Below are 25,867 nucleotides of genomic sequence, written 5' to 3' on the forward strand. Positions count from 1 at the left end.
ATAGCCTTCACTGGTGTCCAGTCGAAAAAGGACATTTGGGTGGAGCATTGCACTTGGGTCGAGCTGAAAGAAAGACATTTGGGTGGAGCATTCACTGGGGCCCTACTAAAAAGGACATTTGCTTGGATCATTGTACTGGTGTCCAGCTGAAAAGGACATTTGAGCATAGCCTTCACTGGTGTCCATTTGAAAAAGGACATTTGAGTGGAGTTTTGCACTGGGCTCCAGCTGAAAATGACATTTTGGTGGAGCATTTTACTGGGGCCAGGCATGAAAAAGACATTTGCGTTTAGCATTCAGTGGGGTCCTGCTTAAACTAGACATTTTGGTTGAGCATTGCACTGGGTTCCAGCTGAAGAAGACATTTGAGTGGAGCATTGCACTGGGATCCAGCTGAACAGCGTATATTTGGAGTGGAACATTGCACTGGGGTCCAGCTGAAAAGGACCTTTAAATGGAGCATTGCACTGGGGTCCAGCTGAAAAGGACCTTTAAATGGAGCATTGCACTGGGGTCCAGCTGAAAAGGACCTTTAAATGGAGCATTGCACTGGGGTCCAGCTGAAAAGGACCTTTAAATGGAGCATTGCACTAGAATACAGCTGAAAAAGACATTTGGGTGGAGAATTGCACTGGGGTCCACCTTAAAATAAAATTTGGGTGGACATTGCATGGCAATCCAGCTGATAAAAGGCATTTGAGTGGAGAATTGCAATGGGTCCAGCTGAGAAGGACATTCATGTAGAGCATTGCACTGGGGTCCTGCTGAAAAGGACATTTGGGTGGAGCATAATGATTATAAAGTCCAGCACCACAGCAAATCATAAAATTGCAGTCTCCATTGATTGAAGAGCACACGGCAGTAAAAACGCAACGCTTTTCTGGCTACCCCTTTTTCAAAGCCTACTAGTGTAGCCCGAAATGCGTAATATGTTTTTAATGCTGTGTGCTCTTCAGTCAATAAAGATTCTGCTTTTATCATTTACTGCGTTGCTGGACTTTATAATGGTTTGCTGTAGAGTTTCAACTCCCTGGGACACGTATGCTCGAAGGTGAGCTGGTGGAGGGTGAAAACCAGTTTAGGTACTGGTGGAGCATAACCTCTCAGGTCTCAGCCACTTCATATTAAGCCTTCTAAATTCCAGTTCCAGGGGGTGTACACTGTACGTTGGACAATTTTAAAGTATCTAACTATATCACACAACCCAGAAAAATCGAAATAAAGTTTTTGTCAGAAAAGTCACTCATCTTGTGAGAGGTTCTGTATAGTCCATCCATTTCATTCCATGTCTACTTCATGAGACACTAGTTACACCAGGGGACCATTACTGGTGAGGCTACTCTTCTGTGGTCCAATATGACTAAAAACTGAGATTGCTTCCAAAAATACCCTGGAATGTTAATATATTCCAAATGCCGAGCGTTGGAGCCTCGACTCCGAACCAGCAGGGAGCAAGATTATGTTAAGATGCCCGGCCAAGTTTTACTAGAGAATGGTGTCTATGAAGGAACATACAAAGTTGGGAGCCTTGATGCTCCACGATAGAGTGAAAACCCAAGTCAAGTCTGGTGAAATCATTAGGATCAGGCCTCATGCACACGACCGTTGTTTTGATCCGCATCCGAGCCGCAGTTTTGGCGGCTCGGATGCGGACCCATTCACTTCAATGGGGCCGCAAAAGATGCGGACAGCCCTCCGTGGGCTGTCCGCATCCGTTGCTCCTTTCCGTGGTCCGCAAAAAAAAATATAACCTGTCCTATTCTTGTCCGCGTTTTGCGGACAAGAATAGGCAGTTATATTAATGGCTGTCCGTGCTGTTCCGCAAATTGCGGAACGCACACGGACGCCATCCGTGTTTTGCGGATCCGCGGTTTGCGGACCGCAAAACACGCAACGGTCGTGTGCATGAGGCCTCACAGGAATGTTTTTTGCATTCCGTACACGGGCTGTTTTTTGCGTTCCGTATATGGAACCATTCATTTCAATGGTACTTGTACTCCGTATGCATTCCGTTTCCGTATTTCCGTTTTTCCATTCCGTTGAAAGATAGAGCATGTCCTATTACTGCCCGCAAATCACGTTCCGTGGCTCCATTCAAGTCAATGGGTCTGCAAAAAAAAACAGAACACATACGGAATGTACTCCGTATGTCTTCCGTATTCGTTACGTTTTTGCAGAACCATCTATTAAAAATGTTATGCCCAGCCCAATTTTTTCTATGTAATTACTGTATATGCCATACGGAAAAACAGAACGGAACCAGAAACACTACTGAAAAAAAAACAAAAACGTAAAAACGGATCCGGGAGAAACGGCCCGCAAAACACTGAAAAAGTCATATGGTCGAGTGAACAACCCCTAAGGCTACATGCACACGACCGTATGTGTTTTGCGGTCCGCAAATTGCGGATTTGCAAAAAAAAACGGATTGTTTGCAGATCCATTGTAACAATGCCTAAAACGGACAAGAATAGGACATGTTCTTTTTTTTTTTGCAGGGCTACGGAACGGACATACTGATGCGGACAGCACACTGTCTGCTGTCCGCATTTTTTGCGGACCCATTAAAATGAATGGGCCTGCATCCTATCCGCAAAAAAAACGGAACTGACACAGGAACAAACAACGTTCGAGTGCATGTAGCCTAATGCAGAGATCAGCGGTTCTGCTGCCGCTTTTCTCCCACCAAGGAAACTCCACTACAAAGTCTACAAAAGCAGATCTTCCAAAAAGTGTTATATATGTTATGTATAGAGCATATGGGATAGATTCTTAAAGGGGTTGCTCACTTTAGACCCTTTTTGTTAGAATGGTCCTCCAGTTTATCTCGGGAGGTCCCAGTTGTGGAACCTTCAAGTCTGATCACTTCTGGGAGCTCCAGAGATAAACTGTGACCTGTAGAGGAACATAACAGAGTGTTCAATGTCTCTGCAGCTCCATCACAAGGAAAAGTGATGCATTACACGGCTTCCAAGTGAAAGTAATGGGCTGTCCATGTAATGTTCATATGCTGGGTCCTCCAGAGAAATAGAGACCCTCTTTGTTTCTACTTCTCACTATAGATAAGGGCCCCAAACCCCATAATAGGGTGTGAAAATGAGTTTTGTAAACCAGACGACCCCTTAATGTTAATTTGGGAAAAACTACAAGCCATGATATATTGGTTGTGTAATGGATCCTTCATCCATATAGGCCGCTGTGGATATGGGATATCCATGCAAAGCTGAACATAACTGTATGGCCAACAGCTATCCCTCCATTCACAGGCTCAGCTAAGTATGCGTGTGTATGTCTACAAATATATCACCAGGGATGTTGAGGCTCTGTTTTCTGGGGCAGCTTACTGAACACAAATTGATACAGTTTCCATAGAACTTATTGATAATTCTGTCTTCAGTGAGCTCCCTCTAGTGGTGGCTGCAGGCAGCTAGAACTATTTAATTTCACGCTATTTGGAACCCTGAGAATTAAGAGCACAGAATTTTGAGCCATGGACTATCACTTTAAGCTTCTCTGAAAATCCTAATCCCCCTGGTGTCTTCTCGCATAGACGGAACTTATCCTAGTGACGTCAGCTGAGAGCCATTGTCTGTGAGTCATGAAGTGACTCATGGGAACATTTATCACCAGTGACTGCGCCGTACAGGAACCCTTAACTGCTCTTCATATTAGGGTTTGGAAAGACATACAGACCTGTGAAGCTCCTGCAAATAGCAAAGGTTACATCATGATTGTGTCACACCGTCCAATGTGCATTGAAAGGGACGCCTCACCTAATACAATCTGTTGTTGGATGAAATCTATTGCTCCCTGTTGTCCGCCATTTCAGGCTGACTAAGATGTTCTTCAGCCGGATGGCAGGAAGTTAAAGGGGTTGTCCCATCTGGGACATTTATGGCATATATCGCTAAGATATGCCATACATTTCAGATACTGTAGGTGCATGTCCCACCTCTGGGACCCACTCCTATCTCTAGAACAGGGCCCTGAAGTGAAGGGAGAGCAAGCCGTGCATGCGCGACCATTCTCCATCCAACACTTTGGGACCGAAAATAGCCAAAATGATGGAAACCTTTTTGTGATGGATCTGCGTCATTTCTACCATTGTAAATGAATGCCATGACGCTAGTGTGAACATAGCCATAGGCAGAGTGTCCATAGCAACCAGGCTGCCTCAAATGGCTCACAACTCAGCACTGTGCAACGCATGGCATCTTTATTCCCCATGAATGGGGGAATGTCTGGTTTGGAAGACCCATTTTTTCAATTACTCTGTTCCGAGATAAAATCCCACATTCAGGACACTTCGCTGTGGCCACAAAGGTCTCTCTTGCTCTGGAGGCCTCAACACCTCCACAGATTTCACAGACAACCCATTGATTTCAGTTGGGGACTGTGCAATACTTCATGTCTCCTGTGGTGGTGCTGTAGGGATTCCTTCACAGATCACGACTGATCGCCAGGGATCGCAGCAGCCGGACAACTCTGTGATCATCTTATTGTTGAGGCTAGGAGGTCCTATTACATATTTTGCCTTGGGACCCAGCAGCTCTAAGTTACTCCTCTGTTCTCATGTCATGTAGCCATTGCTTCTCTGTAATGCTGCCCTTAGAGTACTTTCACACTTACGGGCAGGCAGTTCCGGCGACGGAGATCGGCAATCCTGACGCAAACTAATGTCATTTGTCAGACGGATCCAGATGCGGATCCGTCGGACAAACGCATTAAAATACCGGATTCGTCTCTCCGGAAAATTTGACTCCAGTATTTATTTATTTTTTTGCATTTTTAAAGGTCTGTGCATGCGCAGACTGGAAAACCGGATCCGTTTTGCCGGATTCGGCACTAATACATTTCAATGGAAATTAATGGCTTTCCGGCATTCCGGCAAGTGTTCAGGATTTTTGGCCGGAGAGAAAACTGATGCATCCTGAACGGAATGCTCTCCATTCAGAATGCATTAGGATAAAACTGATCAGTTATTTTCCGGTATTGAGCTCCTGTGACGGAACTCTATGCCGAAAAAGAAAAACGCTAGTGTGAAAGTGCCCTTAGTTCTGCATTCAGAGCTGGTTATAATGGCGAGAGAGACAAAATGCAGAGAGAGCCACTTTCCGGGAACTGTGCATTTCCATATCTAATGGCTGGACAGCTGCCAGCAGGCTTTTAGAAGGCTTCATGGGAAAAGGATCCTGTACATCTCTTCCATGCGCTATGATCACTGCCGTAGTCGGCTGAGCTGGTCTAGAATTGGAATGCAGATGAGCACAGACTTCGGAAATTAAGAATCACCTCTGTCAGGAGACCAAATCACAGCTTGGCTCAAATACCTTCATTTCCTCACACATCGTCCAGGATCCACACCGAGAAACGCATCACATCAAGGGCATGTAGAATACATTAGATGGTCTCCTGTGAAGACACGTTCCATAATAATGTCCACCCAAAGAGATCTTAAAATTCTGACCTCAATGACAGGTCTGCCTGGTTCCCCGTTCCTGGCAGTTGCATATGACACAACTAGCCATTCCACCACCAAATTCGTATCATCCGTGGGAGTCCCATTGGTTGAAAATATGTTTATAGTGGAAAGTCCATTCAAATTAATTTTTAATGACCCCAGACTACAATAGAACTTGGGTTTTGCACCCTTTCCCCATGTGGGGAAAAGAAAGGTCTCCCTTCTGGACACCACAAAATGACCCATAGAAAGGTATAAAATAACACCCGGTATTCTCATAAGTATTATAACATTATGATGCAAGCAAATTATATATACAGTAACATTCTCTTACAGGGGTTGTGACAAAATTTTAACTTGTCCCCTAGAGACAGAGTAAGGGATAAACGACTGATCCTTGGGGGTCTGGCCACCGAGAGTGCTGCACTTGGCTTTTCTTAGGTTGCACTATAGAGATACACAGTTGAGTCACATTGTTATGACCAGCAGCATATCCAGAGTAACCACCGTGTGCAGCACGGACAGCAGTTAGACGGGCTGGAAGTGACTCAATAAGGTCCTGGAAGGCTTCATCCATGAACACAATGATTGAAGTGATCTCACAGGTGCTCAATTGGGTTCAAGTCTAGGGAATTAGGGGGCCAGGCTAGTACTTGAAAGTCTTGGTTATGCTCTTCCAACCAATGTGGGACATTTCTAGCCGTGTGACATGTTGCATTGTCTTGCTGGACAATCCCATCTGCCCCTCTGTCAGCGTGTATGGGTGTACGTGATCTGCAAGAATGGATTCATACCCAAATCGGTTGGGAGCAATGGTTGCAGGGTATTTGTTCCCTGATGTTTTTCGCTTGATACACCAACGTCCATTCGTCTGATGAGCGTGACTCATCAGAGAAGACAACCCTCTGCCAGCAATTCCGATACTGCTGCAAAAGCTGAAGACTTTTCTGCCTTTGCAACTTGGTTACCAGAGGTGCAGAGACCATCCGTTTACTCCAGAGCCCTATATGCAGTAGGATTCGCTGAACTGATATATTAAACACATGTCTGGTGGTCCCCTTGTTCATTTTGGAAGTGAGCTGCTCCCCTGTAGTATGGTCCACCATCGCACACCTTCATTGCTGACGTTCACCTCTCACATCAATGGCACGTGGTGCTCAGCAGTTTCCATGTCACTTATTGACAATGGTGCCATTTGTCCACTCATCATACACTTTCTGCTAATCGTGTCCCAGGTTTATAGGAATGCCAAGTGGTGTGGTGCGGCCTTAACAGTCTCTGTGTGTCACGGTGCTCCTACCTGGATACCAGTGCTTGGCTCCGAAGCAATAAAAAGGATGAGTAATGGTGGAGATGGAGAATAAGTTGAGTCCAGACTTTTATAAAGTTCAACAGCTTTACTTGCATCAAATTGTATCCAGACAATATTCAGACTTTCTCTTGGTTCCAGCAGGCTTTGGCATAAACTGGTAGGCACACTTGAGTACTATGTTTTCTCTCTCTCTGCTGTGCTAAACTTGGCTGTATTCTGGCAGCTGGACTTTAGGACTGTTCTCTGTCTCTGATTGGGCTGTCTTTGGCTGTTGACCCCCTCGTGGCAATCTGTAGGTAAATCTGCAAGGAGTCATGGTGCTCTAGGAGCTGCTTTCCTCTGGAGAGACTCCTGCTGCCTCCCCTAGATGCTACATCATGGCATGTCTTTTCAGCTCCACTGTCTAGACTAGACTGGAATAAACTAGAACTGCAACCCTTCCCTTTGGTAGGAAACAGGACTGGCCCACTTCTGCCCAAAAGGGGGAGAATGGAATGGTAAGTTCCATTCTATCCAAGGATCTCTCTCTCTCTCTCTGCCAGATACACACCGCCATCTGCTGGGCAACCAGGAACATTACATGAACATAACAGTTTCAGAGCAATATTAGTAATGCACAATGTAATAGGACCTGCAATAAATGCAAGAATGACATTATTGTTAGCAATAGCAGGGTGAAGAAATGGTAATACCACTCTGGGGCATTACATTTCACCACAACAGCACGAGAACAGTTCACACTGCGCAGGTTCAGAAATCCTGCCACCCTCGGCCTGAAAGGCAATAATCACCCCTTTTTGCAGCTCTGATCAAACGCCCCTTATACCCATGACAGCAACAAGGGATATATGTGCAGACAGCCTATCACACCCCTTATGTACTCACCGAGCCAGCTCACCGCACTTTATATACCCACCGAGCCAGCTCACCACACCTTATATACCCACCGAGCCAGCTCACCACACCTTATATACCCACCGAGCCAGCTCACCACACCTTATATACCCACCGAGCCAGTTCACCACACCTTATATACCCACCGAGCCAGCTCACCACACCTTATATACCCACCGAGCCAGCTCACCACACCTTATATACCCACCGAGCCAGCTCACCACACCTTATATACCCACCGAGCCAGCTCACCACACCTTATATACCCACCGAGCCAGCTCACCACAAGTGATCTCCTTCATGAGCTACATACTGCCAGCGTCAAAAGTAGGAGGTGGTCAGAACAACGTGACTCGACTGTGTATATGGAGCAACGACCGCCATATGACAGTGGTTGCCTTTTCTGACATTTTTACTCGCCTCCACTTGCTTTCAGCCCAGTAAACGCTCCCCACACTCACCAAGCGACGTCAAAAAAGATGTCCGCTGGCAATCAGGGGGTGATTCATCAGTCCTTGTAAAAGGGACCCCGAGTACCTGCGGCACTTGCCCCCGAATTTTTATATTTTTATATTTTTTCACCACTGTGTCTAGCAAAGTGCTGGGAGTGGTTTAGTTGGGGTAAATCATCATCTGATAATAATAAATCAAAATTGAATTAATAATGACAAAAATGTATGATAATCTAGTAGAGAACCATTCTTAATCAATGCATCAATAGGGGGATGCAGAGAACGCTGGAAGTGATACATCAGAAAAGGTTACGTAATAACAGAGAGATGAGGATTTTACTGTGACCTTTTCCTCCTAATTAATCTTTGGATGTAAATGTAATTAATGACGTTGATGAATGGTTTACTTTTTACATTTTTTTCACTGAAATAATCACAACTGCTTGAAAGCGGCAAGTTGGGCCTGTAGGGAATTGCAACATGATCATAGTAATAAAAACCTTTTATTCATATATTTTCAAGAGGAATAACAGAGGTTCAACAGAACACAGTGCTCCAGAATGGCTATTTTATAGTGGTGCATCTATACTAAAACAGACATGTTAGGAGAGGGGAAATACAAAATGGCCTATAATGCTGATAGATACATATAGAACTGAAAAACACTCGGGAAATTATCATCAGACCTGACGTAGGAGTATCCTAAAGGAAAAAAGAGATTATTGCTGGCCTACTTACAATAAAACGCGGCTTGATACCAGAAACTCCAAGAATATGAAATTTTTTTCATGCTTCCCAAGATACCAAAAACCTGGAAATCTAGGTAGATCGATAATCTCTTATGTGTGCATGCCCACCAAGAAAATTTCCGGATGGGTGTAAGGTGTCCTCAAACTCCTGGTGAGAGATACGGCCGCATGTCTTCAGGATACGACTTAATAAATAAACTGTCTGCAATCTGTCCCCTACCAGAGGGAACCATCCTGGCCACCATGGATGTGGAATCTTTATATTCCAATATTCTACACCAGGATGGATTTAACAGTCAGGCAGGTTTTTATGAAAAATATAGAAATTGGCACCAAATCTGTGATGTCCTAATGGGGGTGTCCGTGTCGGTGAAACTGGTCAAAAGTAGTGTTGAGCGATGTGAGCCTCAGATCACAGATCCGAAGTCGCTTCGGTCAAAACTTTGTTTGAATGCTGTACGGAGATTTGGCAGTACAAGGCGCGGCTTTCTCTCTCTATCTGAACTCCAGTCTAGGTTAGGGGTGGGCCCTGCCCACCCCTAACCTCCTACAAGGGCTGAGCCAGGATTGTTAACTTCGGCTGTGCCATCCATAGACCACAACATCACAGACATGAAATTCTTGATATTAAAAGAGAATTTCAAATCTAAGAAGGACAAGATAGTCTGGGACTAAAACCTCATGATTACCTTTGACACACACAGGAGTGCATGTATCACATGGATTTATGACCTTATACATCTCTTAAGGAATTTGCCTACATTGACGGGATGGGGTCCATGAAGAGGCATTTTAATTTCATGCAATTTATGGAAAAAGTTAAAGGGGTTGTCCACAATTCAGAAAAAAAAAACTCCTGTTTTTTTTTTTCGAATTAATGGTCAGGATATAAAACTTTCATACTCCTTATCTGTAACTGCTAGAACAATTTGCTGTTACAACTGTGTGTTTACTACTCCACTCATATTGATCTGCTTTACATCACTTGTCTTATCTACCTCACTATTCCTATGTACTGTTGTGTATCTTAGGCAGGGTGCTGAATCACCTTAACCACTTCCAGACTGGGCTATTTACCCCCTTCCTGACCAGGCCTAATTTTGCAAATCTGACATGTGTCACTTTATGTGGTAATAACTTTGGAACGCTTTTACTTATCCAAGCCATTCTGAGATTGTTTTCTCGTGACACATTGTACTTCATGGTAATGGTAACTTTGAGTCAATATATTTTACCTTTATTTATAAAAAAAAATCAAAAAGTTAACGAAAATGTGAAAAATTTCACTGTTTTCTAAATTTGAATCTCTCTGCTTTTAAGGCCTCTTGCACACGAACGTGTGCTGCCCATGCTGCGGACCGCAAATTGCCCAGCTGCATGCGGATCGTGACCCTATTCACTTGAATGGGGTCCGCGATCCGTCCGTTCCGCAAAAAGATAGAATTTGTCCTATCTTTTTTCCAAACGGAACCCCGCGAAAGCACTCCGTAGTGCTTCCGTTCCGTAGTTCCGTTCCTCATCTCCAGATTTGCAGACCCATTCAAGTGAATGGGTCCGCATCTGTGATGCGGAATGCATGCGGCCGGTGCCCCATGTATTGTGAAAGAGGCCTATGACAGATAGTGATGCCTCATAAAATATTCATTAATTAAGATTAACCATATGACTACTTTATGTTGGCATCATTTTGGTATCGTAATTGTATTCTTTTAGGACGTTAGAAGGTTTAGAATTTTAGAAGCAATTTTTGAAATTTTTTGGAAAATTTCCAAAGTCAACTTTTCTAAGGACCTGTTCAGTTCTGAAGTCACTTTGTGGGGCTTACATAATAGAACCAACCCATAAATTACCCCATTTTAGAAATGACACCCCTTAAACTATTCAAAACTGGTTTTAGAAATGTTGTTAACTCTTTAGGTAGTCCATAGGAATTAAAGCAAAATAGAGGTGAAATTTCAAAATTTCACTTTTTTTGCAGATTTTCCATTTTAATAGTTTATTTCCTGGAACACATCAAGGGTTAACAACAAAAGAAACCTCAATATTTATTACCCTGATTCTGCAGTTTGCAGAAACACCCCATATGTGGTCATATACCACTGTTTGGGCACACGACAGGGCACAGAATGCAAGGAGCGCCATATGGTTTTTGGAGGGCAGATTTTGCTGGAATGGTCTTTGGGCACCATGTTGCATTTGAAGAGACCCTGAGGTTCCCCCACAGTCCAAACCCCCAAAAGTGACCACATTTTGTAAACTACACCACCCTAGGAATTTTTAAGGGGTGTAGCGAGCACTTCACTCAACAGGTGTTTCATAGAATTTTTAATACTTGGGTGTGAAAATTAAAAATTCAATTTTTTTATTTTACAAGAAAATGGTGCTTTAGGCCCAAACTTTCTTTTTCACAAAAGATAACAGGAGAATATCTCCCCAAAATTTTCTACCCACTTTCTCCTGAATACAGTAACACCCCAACTGTGGTCGTAAACTGTTATTTGGGGATACGCCAGGGCTCAGAAGGGAGGGAGCAGCATCTGGATTTTCTAACATGGAATTTTCTGTCAGGGTTTTTAAGAGCGATTTTTTGTTGAATGAGCTGCATGAGGGCTTTTTGTGCGGGACAAGCTGTAGTTTTTATTGGCACCATTTTGGGGTATATTTGGCTTTCTGATTGCTTTTTATCTCATTTTTTGGGAGGTGAAGTCACAAAAAAACTGGTGTCAATTTTCTATTTTTTTTCTATACCGTGTATTTGATGGGGTAGATCATGTGATATTTTTATCGATCCTGTCATTACGGACGCAACGATACCAAATATTTCTAGTTTTTTTATTTTTATGTTTTACACAATAAAAACATTTTTAGAAAAAAATCATGTTTTTGTGTTGGCATTTTCTTAGAGCCATATTTTTTTCATTTTTATGGCTATAGTCTCGTGTGAGGGCTTGTTTTTTGTGTGAGGAGGTGACGTTATTATTATTATTGCTACCATTTTGGGGTACATACGACTTTTTGATTGATTGATATTATGTTTTTTTGTGAGGTGAGGTGACAAAAAAAAAGCTGTTTTGGCATAATTTTTATTTGTGTTTTTTACACTGTTCAGTTGATGGGGTAGATCATGTGATATTTTTGTAGAGACAATTGTTACGGACGCGGCAATACCAAATATGTATTTTTGTTATTTTTTTTACGTTTTACACAATAAGAGCATTTTTAGAAACAAATCATGTTTTTGTGTTGCAATTTTCTTAGAGCCATATTTTATTTTTATTTTTCTGGCTATGGTCTTGTGTGGGGGCTCATTTTTTGCGGGATGAGGTGACATTTTTATTGCTACCATTTTGATGGTACATACGACTTTTTGATTTTGTAAAAAAATAAAAAATAAACATTAAGCCAAAACTGATTTTTTAGTTAGCTCACCTCCCAAAAAACATAATGTTAATCACATTATGTTTTTTGGGAGGTGAGCTAACTAAAAAATCAGTTTTGGCTTAATGTTTATTTTTTATTTTTTTACGGTGTTCATCTGATGGGGTAGATAATATGATATTATTATAGAGTTGGTCGTTGCGGACGCGGTGATACCAAATATGTCTATTTTATTTATTTTTTTCTATTTTTAACATTTTTGTAATAACGGATTTGGGGGGAATTTTTTTTTTTCAAAACACTTTATTTTTTATTTTTTTATTTTATATTTTACACTTTGTGTCCCCCATAAGGTCATACAAGACCTCTGGGGGACATTTAACTTCATTTATTTATTTTTTTAAACTATTGATTTCTCCTGTAACTGGGGCTGACATAGTAGCCCCAGTTACAGGGGAAATACACCCCCCAGAGAGGCTGCACAGCGGTATACAGCGCTGTACAGCCTCAGTGCTGGGCTGATCGTGGTCTATGGAAAACCCGTCAGCTCCTGCATTTCCCCGGCCATGGCGGTCACATGATCACCGGGCCGGGACAGGAAGCGGCATAGCGCTCGTTGAGCGCTGTGTATACAGCGATCTAGAAGGCAGGGACATACAGGAACGGTCCCTGCCTTCTCTCTGGGGTGTCCTGCTGTCACTGACAGTGGGCCCCCATCTCGGCAGCTGGACGATTAGCGTCCAGATTCCAATATCTGAAAGGACGTTCCAGAACGTCCATTCAGAGATAAACCGACCGCCCAAGAACGCCCAATGGGCGGTCAGGAAGTGGTTATAGAGACCAGTCCTGTGTGGAGACTTACTGGAAGTACTCCATGGTATGGAGACTTATTGACAATGCTCCATGGGAAAAGAATATGCAAAGAGGTATCTTCAAAGAAAGAGAACCATAGGTGGCACTGGCAAGATGGTCCTCTTTCCTGGGAGATACCTCTTTGCATATACTGTTGTGTATAAATATGTGAATCTTCAGATACTGTGTTATAACATGCCTGATTAAGAAACCAGAGTAGTCTCGAAAGCTAGCAATGTTGTCATCTTTTTAGCCATTATCCACTGGAGGAATCTCATTTTTGCTTCCTCTATAGACCCATAGTTTTACAGATCGATACAGTGTGGGCCTAAAGACTTAGATACATACAGTATTGATCTATAGACTTACAGATACATATGGTGTGGACCTACAGTATAGACTTAGATACATTCAGTATTGATCTATAGACTTACAGATAGACATACTGTAGTATGGACCCATAGACTGACAAACATAAACAGACTTAGAAATAATATGGAACCATACTTGCAAATAGATACAGTATGGACATATAGACTTACATATAGATAGAGTGTGGGCCCATAGACGTAGATACATACAGTATAGACCTATAGACCTATACACAGTTTGGACCCATAGACTGACAAAGCCTAAATAGAATTGACCTATAGACTTAGAAACCAAAATATGGACCCATGCTTACAAATAAATACAGTAAGGACATATGGACTTACTGATAGATACAATATGGACATATAGATTTACATATAGAGATACAATATGGGTCCATAGACTTAGGCCTCATGCACACGACCGTTTGTTTCCGCATCCGTTCCGCCGATTTTAGCGTTTCTGATGCGGACCCATTCATTTCTATGGAGCCGTTGAAAATGCGGATAGTCCACCGTTTGTTATCCGCGCCCGTGGTCCGTGGTTCCAGTCCGTCAAAAAAATATAACCTGTCCTATTCTTGTCCGCGAAAAACGGTTCGCGTACCCATTCAAGTCAATGGGACCACTAAAAAATGCGGAGGCACACCCGATTGTCATCCGCGTCCGTTTTATTCCTATCATTTGCATGGCAAACCTGTCTTACACTTTTTTTTTCCTTCCTTTTTTTCTGGTGGTCCTCCAAAAAAAAAACGGAAGACGCACGGAAACAAAAACGGAAACGGATCACGGAACAACGGAACCCCATTTTGCGGAACGGAAAACAACAACGGTCGTGTGCATGAGGCCTTACAAGTAGATACAATATGGGCCTATAGACTAAGAAAACAATATGGACATATTGGCTTACATATATAAATATATACAGTTACTTAGTAACATAGTATATAAGGCTGAAAAAGACATCTGTCCATCCAGTTCGGCCTGTTATCCTGCAAGTTGATCCAGAAGAAGGCAAAAAAACAAACTGTGAGGTAGAAGCCAATTTTCCTCACTTTAGGGGAATAAAATTCCTTCCCGACTCCAATCAGACAACAGAATAACTCCCTGGATCAACGAACCATCTCTAGTAGCTATAACCACCTCCTCGTGCAGAGACTTCCATAGTCTCACTGCTCTTACTGTAAAGAATCCTTTTCTATATCTGTATATGCCAGTATGGGCCTATAGACCCACATATACATACAGTATTGGTCCATAGGCCTACATATAGATACAGTATGGACCTATAGACTTAATGATAGATACATTGTGGGTCTATAGACGTAGATAGATACAGTATGGGCCTATACTTACATTTAGATAAATCACGGGTCCATAGGCTTACATATATAGTCGGTACAGTATAGGCCCATAGACTTGCATATAAATATAATATGGACCTGTGGACTTACTGATAGATACAGTATGGGTCTCTAGAAGTAGATAGATACAGTATGGGCCTATAAACCTAGAAATAATATGGACCAATTCTTACATTTAGATACAGTATTGGTCCATATGCTTACATATACAGTAGGTACAGTATGTGCTTATAGACTTAAAAAACATATGTATCCATAGTTAGATTTAGATACAATATGGTTCCATAGGTTTACATACACAGTAGGTACAGTACGGGCCTATAGACTTAAAGATAGATTAGCAAGGGACCATATACTTACAAGTAGATACAGTTTAGGTCTACAGACATGCAGACAGATACAGTAAGGGACCGTCCATATACTTACTGATCAGTACAATACCGTATACACTTACAAAAATATATAGATTAGGCCTATATAACAAAAATATGAAGTGTAGGCCCATAAACTTACAGTACAGTAGATTACAGTAATAAAGTAATGAAGCATCATGGGAAGTGTAGTTCTGTCGGATTTGTGGCTTTCTTGCTTCAGGACACAGTCGCCCCGTTGTGTTAACAACGGTTCATTCTTTGACCCGTCATAGCACTTTTACAAAATGTCTTTCTTTTCCCTTGAACAATGCCTTAGCTGTGCCCGTGACTCCTCCATATGCACTTAAAGCATAAAATGGGTTATAAGCTAAAGCTTAAGAAGCAGGTAATGCTTAGACAAGTTAGGACAGCTCTTTCATGTGTGGTGGCCAGTGATCCCTGGCTTTCTGAGGCATTGCTTCAGTTCATCAAGGCCCCTGGGAATGCTTTGCAAGTCAAAGAGTTCCAGGATGAAAGGAGATTTGCAGGAACTTGCAGCTTTTCTTCAGCCCAACACAGCTCCTTTCAACAGCCAGGTTTCAGTTTTGATGTCAGGTATAGAACCCGCTCTGTCTACTCCGTCAGATTTGATGTGACAAACATGAAAAGACGAGGAAGCTTTTTAGAGGGCGCCATAAACAAAATAAGCACGCCATTCGGTAACGGAGGAACAGGAGGCTTACATTAAAAGCATCATTTATGTCTTAGAATGGGAGAGTAGATGTTCTCCTACATTCCTGGATGGAAGGATAAGGTCAAGAGAGAAGGAAGAGGAGCAACTTGATGGATCATTTACATATGGAATAATCAAGGCGTGAAGAACATCGAGGCTTCACACAAAGGGGTTTATGGAAACTTGTAGAAGATCATTTCTGAGATGGGAACACATTGATGGAGCCTTGAGCTGGGATCTTCAGTTTTCAGAACAAAAGGGGATATGGCACTGGTAACCAAGGCCCTTCAGCTCTGGTCACACCTATGAAATTAACTGGGGATGGGCACCATGTTAAGGATTTGGTTATGGTAGTCCAAGAGTGTGTTTGGTTTGAAATGACACTAAGGTTGGGAACATAAATGGAATTCCCCTTTAAATGATCGCGTTCATGGACAAAGATGACTTTTTGCCTTATCAGTTGCCCACTATTCCACCTTTAGAGGCATCAATAGATACTAGATGTTCTACTTGGGCTCTTGAACATCCCCTCTTGACCACCTCTTTCTCACATAGCCTGATCTCCATGGTTCTCCCACTCACACAGCCTGCCTCCAATGGTCCTCCCTCTCACACAGCCTGATCTCCATGGTCCTCCCTCTCACACAGCCTGATCTCCATGGTCCTCCCTCTCACACAGCCTGCTCCCCATGGTCCTCCATCTCACACAGCCTGCTCCCCATGGTCCTCCCTCTCACACAGCCTGATCTCCATGGTACTCCCTCTCACACAGCCTGCTCCCCATGGTCCTCCCTCTCACACAGCCTGCTCCCCATGGTCCTCCCTCTCACACAGCCTGATCTCCATGGTACTCCCTCTCACACAGCCTGATCTCCATGGTCCTCCCTCTAACACAACCTGCTCCTCATGGTTCTCCCTCTCACGCAGCCTGCTTCCCATGACTCCCTCTTTTACATAGATTGTTCCCCATGCCCCTTTCTCAGACTGCTCCCCATGAACTACTTTTCCACACAGTCTGCTCTCCATGCCGTTTCTCTTATACAGACTTCTCCCCATTCCTACTGTCTTACAAAGACTGCTCTCCATGCTCCCCATGCCTCCTCCCACAGACTGCATCCTATGATCTCCCCTTTCTAATACTGCTACCTATGGTTTACCCCCATACTCATCCCATGGTGACCACCTCTGTTACAACAAATGCTCACTCTCATTCTAATGACCTCCTCCAGCTTCTTTAAAATCTATGTCCTTCTTCTTGGTCCATTACAGTTGCACTTTTGCTATGAATTGCACAAAACTGCAGCAAAACACCACAATTTTGCTGCAATACACATAGAAAAAGCATTATTTGTACAAAATTATTGCAAAACCATTGATAATTGACTGCAATCTAAATGGTTCTATGTAAATTGGAGCAAAATCATGGCTTTTTAGCAGAGGCGGCCTGGAAGATGGTGTGACTAGCCCATCGGGAATCTCTCCAGTAGGGCAGTCAGTCTGGGCCAGTTAGAAGGAGAAAAAAATACCATGCACTTCGGTCCTTGGTGGCAATGCCAAGCACCTTAATAGGGGGGTCCCATTTAATCTTTGCTATTTGCCCCCTCTTTTTTATGCACCTGCTGTGGCTTGATACATACTGCAAGAAGACTCCCACATCACTGGATTGAAATCTTTACGTGTGATCTCCAATATAGAATCTCTTTGGCAGGTGCAGAAGCCAGCAGGCATCTTCTTTCTTCTTCTTATACCATCAGTGGTGTAGCTGCTTCTGGATTTTAATCAAGCTGTAATGGAAAGCATCTCTCAGCCATTCATTGACTTTTCAGTGGTGAGGTGGGGGGCTTGTGCTTGTATACAGCAGCCAACCTGAAGAAGCCCAGCTGCAGTGTAACAAAAGATGAGGGCAAAGCAGCAGTCTGAGCCTCGGATGAGACAGAAGATGGATTTCAAACTCTCAACCAACCATCATACCATAGCTCTGCCATGAGAGAGGAGACCTAAAACTAGCATTGTTTAGAATAAATAGTGGAGGGGCATTGCTATATAGTTACTTTGGCAAACGTGTGGTGGAAGATCTGTTATAATAATAGTCAACCAGTGGATCTTAGCAATATCCAACCATTAGACGTTCTACTATTTTCCAAATCTACCCTATCGTCCCCTTCTCCCTCAGCCCATTACTGTCTAACCTACTGACCTTGTCTACGACATCTGATTGTCCATTCCTAATGCTAACCCTTTCTTTCACCTCCTGTCAGGGTTGTACGTGGTTCAGCTGAGCGGAGCCTTCACCTCATCATTTCCACAGGGAATCTTAGAAGTAGGAGATGAAATCTTGGAGATAAATAGGCGACAAGCAAAGGACCTACGTTTGGATGAAATCTATACCCTCCTGGAAGAAAGCAGCTGTGTCCTCCTCAGAGTGTCCCGGAACATCTCCTCATCTTCATAGGGTCTAGTTCTTCAGATAACGTCATGTCTGCTCCATGTCATATTTTACACACATTGAAAATGAAGAAAATAAAATTATAAATTATATAAAATATACGTATATACCATCATAACCAGAGCCACAGTGCCCCATCACATCCATAGCCTTACATCGCATTGCTCTCCACATAGTGCCCCATCACATCTATGTCCCCCCATCACAGCCACAGTGCCCCATCACATCCATAGTTTCAGCATCATAGCACAGTGCCCCATCACACCATAGTGCCAGCATCATAGCACAGTGCCCCATCACACCATAGTGCCAGCATCATAGCACAGTGCCCGATCACACTATAGTGTCAGCATGATAGCACAGTGCCCCATCACATCCATAGTTTCAGCATCATAGCACAGTGCCCCATCACACCATAGTGCCAGCATCATAGCACAGTGCCCCATCACACTATAGTGTCAGCATCATAGCACAGTGCCCCATCACACTATAGTGTCAGCATCATAGCACAGTGCCCCATCACACCATAGTGCCAGCATCATAGCACAGTGCCCCATCACACCATAGTGCCAGCATCATAGCACAGTGCCCCATCACACTATAGTGTCAGCATCATAGCACAGTGCCCCATCACACCATAGTGCCAGCATCATAGCACAATGTCCCATCACACCATAGTGCCAGCATCATAGCACAGTGCCCCATCACACCATAGTGCCAGCATTATAGCACAGTGCCCCATCACACTATAGTGTCAGCATCATAGCACAGTGCCCCATCACACCATAGTGCCAGCATCATAGCACAGTGCCCGATCACACTATAGTGTCAGCATGATAGCACAGTGCCCCATCACATCCATAGTTTCAGCATCATAGCACAGTGCCCCATCACACCATAGTGCCAGCATCATAGCACAGTGACCCATCACACCATAGTGCCAGCATCATAGCACAGTGCCCCATCACACTATAGTGTCAGCATCATAGCACAGTGCCCCATCACACTATAGTGTCAGCATCATACACAGTGCCCCATCACACCATAGTGCCAGTATCATAGCACAGTGCCCCATCACACTATAGTGTCAGCATCATAGCACAGTGCCCCATCACACCATAGTGCCAGCATCATAGCACAGTGCCCCATCACACCATAGTGTCAGCATCATAGCACAGTGCCCCATCACACCATAGTGCCAGCATCATACACAGTGCCCCATCACACCATAGTGCCAGCATCATAGCACAGTGCCCCATCACACCATAGTGCCAGCATCATAGCACAGTGCCCCATCACACCATAGTGCCAGCATCATAGCACAGTGCCCCATCACACTATAGTGCCAGCATCATAGCACAGTGCCCCATCACACCATAGTGTCAGCATCATAGCACAGTGCCCCATCACACCATAGTGCCAGCATCATAGCACAGTGCCCCATCACACTATAGTGCCAGCATCATAGCACAGTGCCCCATCACACCATAGTGTCAGCATCATAGCACAGTGCCCCATCACTGCCATAGTGTCCTATCACAGCTGCCATGCCCCAAGCCAAGCCACATGGCCTCCATTACAACTAGACTGCAACACATACACACACATACTTGTCCTCTCCATACGTTTGAGCTGCTAACTGAGCACCCAGCTGGTGGCCACCTACATGTCACTTACCAGAGATCAGTATAGGAAGAGGGTCATTTGACTGGTAGAAAAGTGACAGTTAACCCTCTTGTTCAAGTTATGACAATTTTTTTTTGTAAATTGAAATTTCCACAATTTTGGGTGGCATAATATTATAAAAGTTTGTTTTGGGTTTTTTAGCCAGTAAGTTGCACTTTTTATGCATCATTATGAGATATATATATATATATATATATATGTGTGTGTGTTATTTATATTACAGCAATTTGCAAAATATTAAATAAATATATGTACAGGTTATTACAATATATTTTATCACGTTATGTTAATTATTGTACTGGCAACATATGTCTGATATAAAAAAATATATATATTACACAAATTGTGTGTTCTTTTATTTGACTTTTCATAAATTTTTTATATAATTTTATGTATATTTTTTCTATATTTAATTATATATATATTTATTTATTTTTACGTATAAGAGGTTGTCTCATGAAGGGATCAGGCTAGTTACAGCCAGCCATACAGTTCACCTGCAGAAACAACAGTCTATCTTCTGACATGTCATAGGAAGGTGTCAGAACGGGCTATGATAGTCATCTTCCTTCATCCACTCAACTTTACTCGAAAGAGACACTGTGTGGCCATTATAGTCTCTCTAGAGCCCAGGTTACCTGATTTCCATGCAGAGGAATAGTTATAGGGGGTACAGAGGTAACACTCATACCTGGGCCCTGGTGCCTGACAGTGTGACATAACCAGAAGGCCAATATATTGCACATCCCAAGGCTGCAAATTAGTTGCCGGAGTAAAAGCTCTAATAAGTGACATGACTGCCTTCTACTATATAGATCTGTCATAGGAATTCACACATCGTAATGATCATAGGCCTAACGTTTCCAGGCTAGTGTAGAGAAGTGTGTGTCTTGAATGAAAATGAAGCCCACATAGGAATCAAGAGACAGTTTAGTGAAAGATGTAGAAAATGTGTGCAAAAGAGAGAAAAAGGGGTTTAGCTTGTAGGAAATCAACCGATCAAATTACAAGTATCATTTTATGAATTTGATGGGCCAATGATTGCTGCCCATTAATGGTGAGCGACTGTACATTTTTAGGCCACTTCTCTTCTACTGGTCAAGCCATAGGTTTGGGACCTACAGTATAACATGCCTAATGGGCTGAAAACGAAAAATTACGTACAACTAAAATAGAGGTTTTACTTACACACTGCTCATTATGGGGACAGAAATCGGCAGATCTTGAGACTTTTTTAGTTCAGCGTTGCATTTCTTTTTTTTCTGCCGAACTCAGGTACCTGCTTGGACGACATACCAAAAAGCAACATTAGTCATTCTAACATTTTGACGGATCCTCATCATAGTCCTCATCTGTATGACCCCACAACAGGGGATGGCACTCCACCAGGAAAACAAATACCAAGTCACACATGAGAATGAATAATAAAACAGTTTTAAAAAAAGGATTAAAATTATTTACGAGATAGCCAGCAACTATCATCAAGATCTTGGGACATTTTGATGGTATAGGTGAGGATACTCCTTTGTGTACATAAGACTTTAGTATAGAATTACAGCTACTAATGAGAGGAAAAAATTGCACGTGTCACGGTGTCATTTTATTATTAGTAGTGGTAATTAAAAAAATAAATTATTTTTCTTTGATGTATATATATATATATACAGTACAGACCAAAAGTTTTGACACACCTTCTCATTCAAAGAGTTTTCTTTATTTTCATGACTATGAAGGCATCAAAACTATGAATTAACACATGTGGAATTATATACATAACAAACAAGTGTGAAACAACTGAAAATATGTCATATTCTAGGTTCTTCAAAGTAGCCACCTTTTTCTTTGATTACTGCTTTGCACACTCTTGGCATTCTCTTGATGAGCTTCAAGAGGTAGTCCCCTGAAATGGTTTTCACTTCACAGGTGTGCCCTGTCAGGTTTAATAAGTGGGATTTCTTGCCTTATAAATGTGGTTGGGACCATCAGTGGCGTTGAGGAGAAGTCAGGTGGATACACAGCTGATAGTCCTACTGAATAGACTGTTAGAATTTGTATTATGGCAAGAAAAAAGCAGCTAAGTAAAGAAAAACGAGTGGCCATCATTACTTTAATAAATTAAGGTCAGTCAGTCAGCCGAAAAATTGGGAAAACTTTGAAAGTAAGGGCTATTTGACCATGAAGGAGAGTGATGGGGTGCTGCGCCAGATGACCTGGCCTCCACAGTCACCGGACCTGAACCCAATCGAGATGGTTTGGGGTGAGCTGGACCGCAGAGTGAAGGCAAAAGGGCCAACAAGTGCTAAGCATCTCTGGGAACTCCTTCAAGACTGTTGGAAGACCATTTCAGGGGACTACCTCTTGAAGCTCATCAAGAGAATGCCAAGAGTGTGCAAAGCAGTAATCAAAGAAAAGGTGGCTACTTTGAAGAACCTAGAATATGACATATTTTCAGTTGTTTCACACTTGTTTGTTATGTATATAATTCCACATGTGTTAATTCATAGTTTTGATGCCTTCATAGTCATGAAAATAAAGAAAACTCTTTGAATGAGAAGGTGTGTCCAAACTTTTGGTCTGTACTGTATATATATATATATATATATATATATATATATAGAGAGAACGAAAAGAACGCAGCACTCCAGGCAAACTTGAAAAAAGTGGACGGTTTATTCACTCATTCAGCTTTTTTCAAGTTTGCCTGGAGTGCTGCCTTCTTTTCGTTCTCTATACAATTTGGGATCTTGGTCACAGGTCCCTAGGAGGATTTTTGCACCCGTTTATTTTGTGTGCTGCTTTTTTCTTTTTCGTTTCTATATATATATATATATTATCACTTTACTGGTACAGCAATGGGGGCAAATATCACCCCAGTTTTACCAATTTTTACATAGAACGCATTATATAATAATAACCACTGTTACTACATAAAGGGGTATTGATGACTGTTTTACCTTGGATGTCCTAAATCATACGACTCTACCTGCCAACAGATGCCAGGTAGATCTTAATGGGAATGTGTCATTAGAAAATGACCTATTATTTAAATCATGCTTTTATGTGAAACATATTTTGGTGATGTTATTGTCAATTTTCCACGTCAATATCTATAGCTAAAAAAAACTAAAATCCTGCAGTATTAGCACCGACCGCTAAGTCTAATAACATCCGCCACTTCTTGATCTGTACAGATCACTTTGCTGCAGTTATCTGCTTATTATTATAGGCAGGATTAGAATGACAGATATCACCTCTGTGTAGATAACACTGGATCCACCATTCACAATAGGCAACATCACAGCTTTATCCACTCCCTCCTGACCTCTGCACAGGTCGCATGCCTAGAAAACTCTCTCATAAAAGTCATAGAAAACTCTCTCATAAAAGTCAATGAGGTCCCTGTCTGTTGTGTTTATGGTCTATTTGGCTTCCATAAAGCATATCTGTAAATGCTATGAAGAACAGCTCAGGCAATATGGCCACCCCCTATAATCATGTTCAGGAAAAAGAATTAAAAAAGGTGCAATCAGAAAATAAAAACATTTAAAAAAAATGTGTCGCTATCTGGTTTTAGCTGCAGAAAAATATTTGTGACACATTCCCTTTGAAGCGTTCCTGGGTCAACTCTTTCTTATTTTTAGCAGGGGTGTGGCTAAAACGTGTGTTACGGCGGCGGCTGCTGTTTTGCTTACAGGTGTTATCCCATGTTAAATTCAAAAAATCACTTTCTAACATAGCCAGAACCAGCCCTGTACCTCACATGGCAATACTATATAGATTCAAAAATAAAGTTAAAACAAAAAGGCACAAGTGTCACGGATGATGTTGCAGATAGCTGGAAGTTATGGATAAACATCCGACTGGCTTGATCCCAAACTAAGGAGCATAAAGGTGACCCCTATAAAACCCTAAGAGCTCACCCTGACTGCTAAGCACATACAAGGGTCTCAGAGGTAGACGATTGCATGCCCACGTACCTAGACTGTGTGACAACTGAAAACCCTATAATAGTGAGGGGACACGACCATCGGCTCCCTGCACTTCATATGGAGGGAGTCAGGGTCACCTGGGATCAAGCCAGCAAGGAAACACAATACATGAAAGGACTTATCTGAACAAGCAGCAACAGAAGTCTCCAGCAGTGAACACTTGAAATCCAGGAAGTAGTATAAACCGCAAAGTGAGGCAGAATGGGTGGGAATATAAAGGAAAGAGGATAAGTCTAAATAGGTGACACCTGGGAGAAGGAAATGAGATGACAAAGTGAAACCAAAACAAAGACATCATGCAAGAGGTAGAAAAGGACGTCTGTCAGACCTTCTCACAGAAGTGGCGGTGACAACAAGTCTTTAAATCCCAAGTCAATGTTACACTTGGAGCGCCGCAGGTTCGTCGTGAGGTGGGTATTGTTCACACATAGTCCATATAAAGTAGTAAAACCGCGCTGCTCCAGCAGTGAAAAAGAACACCTTTCAGACACACAGAAAGTTCATCTGATATGGTCGAATCCGACAAAGTGACTTCGACTTCCACAAGAATCGGTGCTCTTAATCCCTATAATATTAAAGGAGACGGCCCAACATAGTGAAGTCCCGCAAGTCCTTTATCTTATCAAATCATTTATTATACTCACAAATTCCATAAAATCTCAGTCATATAAAATAAGTGGCACTCCTCTCGCCGATTGCCCAGGAGGCAGTTGAAAGATGAAACTGAGCATGTGCGTCCATCTCAGGAAGTAGAACAAAGAAGTAAGAATAAAACAAACAGCAGGTGGCGCTATACAGATACATTTTATTGAATAACTCGGTGGCTATGCTAAATGTTTAATAACATTAAATTACAAAAGTATTCAGATCTAGTGATGAGTGGCAGGGGCTATATTCGAATTCGCAATATTTCACGAATATTTTGTAGAATATTCGTCATATATCCGCGAATTTCGAGATTATTTTATTAAATGCGATAAATCCGCAATGTAAAAATCGCAAAATGCTAATTCGTGAAGTGAAATACAGGGTCACTTTGGCTAAATTTTTCAAGCTGGTATAAGTTTCCTGAGACTGGAGAAAATGGTTGGCACGGCAGAACATTAGAAAAGCTTTATATGCAGATCGAGTCAATATATTCGCGATTGCGCTAATCGGCAGTTATTAGAATATTTTTTCACATACGTGCAGCTTGACATTTTAGCTGGTCTGACTACAGATTACTGATTGATGCACTAAGTATTGTTGTGAGCTTGACATTGCTTCCTTCTCATTGGCCCACAAGCAAGAAGCAGAGAGGAATCGTTTTCAGTTGGAAAAAAAATGCAGAGTATTCGATATAACGAATATATAGCACTATATTCTAAATATTTGCGAATTCTCGAAGTGGCGATATTCGCGATAAAAATTCGCTATTCGAATATTCGTGCTCAACACTATGCAGATCCAGGTGCTGGTTTGAAAACGGTAGAATATTTTTCATGGGACAACCCCTTTGAGTGGTCCAGCATTCCCAGATGCATGGACCCGCTGTCCTCTCCCTTCCTTCCAGCAGGTCCGGCTGCCGAAGTTGCCCTGCCCCTCCACACAGGCTGCGGCCTGCATCTTGCTGGCAAGATCTCTCTTCCTCTGCAAGTAGGCTGTGAAAGCTTCCCTCAGCTCTGAAAGGGCCAGGATGCGTGCACCCTAATCCACATCAGCCAATGGCTGGTCACCTTGGGGTATTTAAGGCACCTTCCTGTATGGGCACTGTGCCTGAGCAATAAGTCGTCTAGCTTGCTTGTTCCCTACAAAGGTGCCCCATAGTTCTGTCTGTTGCCTGTTTAG

The 25,867-nt window shown here is 42.5% G+C and overlaps 1 protein-coding gene across 1 annotated transcript in view; it reads left to right on the top strand.

Moving 5' to 3' along the window:
• LOC120977263 overlaps positions 1-18,679 on the top strand; it is a 46,850-nt gene extending 28,171 nt beyond the window's left edge. The window contains exon 10 of the mRNA XM_040405112.1: positions 18,178-18,679. Within this exon, the coding sequence (XP_040261046.1) occupies positions 18,178-18,371 (194 nt within the window). The 3' untranslated portion in view covers positions 18,372-18,679. The remainder of the gene's footprint in view (positions 1-18,177) is intronic.
• The last annotated feature ends 7,188 nt before the right edge of the window (positions 18,680-25,867 follow it).

The sequence above is a fragment of the Bufo bufo genome, chromosome 8 (genome assembly GCF_905171765.1).
Source record: "Bufo bufo chromosome 8, aBufBuf1.1, whole genome shotgun sequence".
NCBI classification, from domain to species: domain Eukaryota; kingdom Metazoa; phylum Chordata; class Amphibia; order Anura; family Bufonidae; genus Bufo; species Bufo bufo.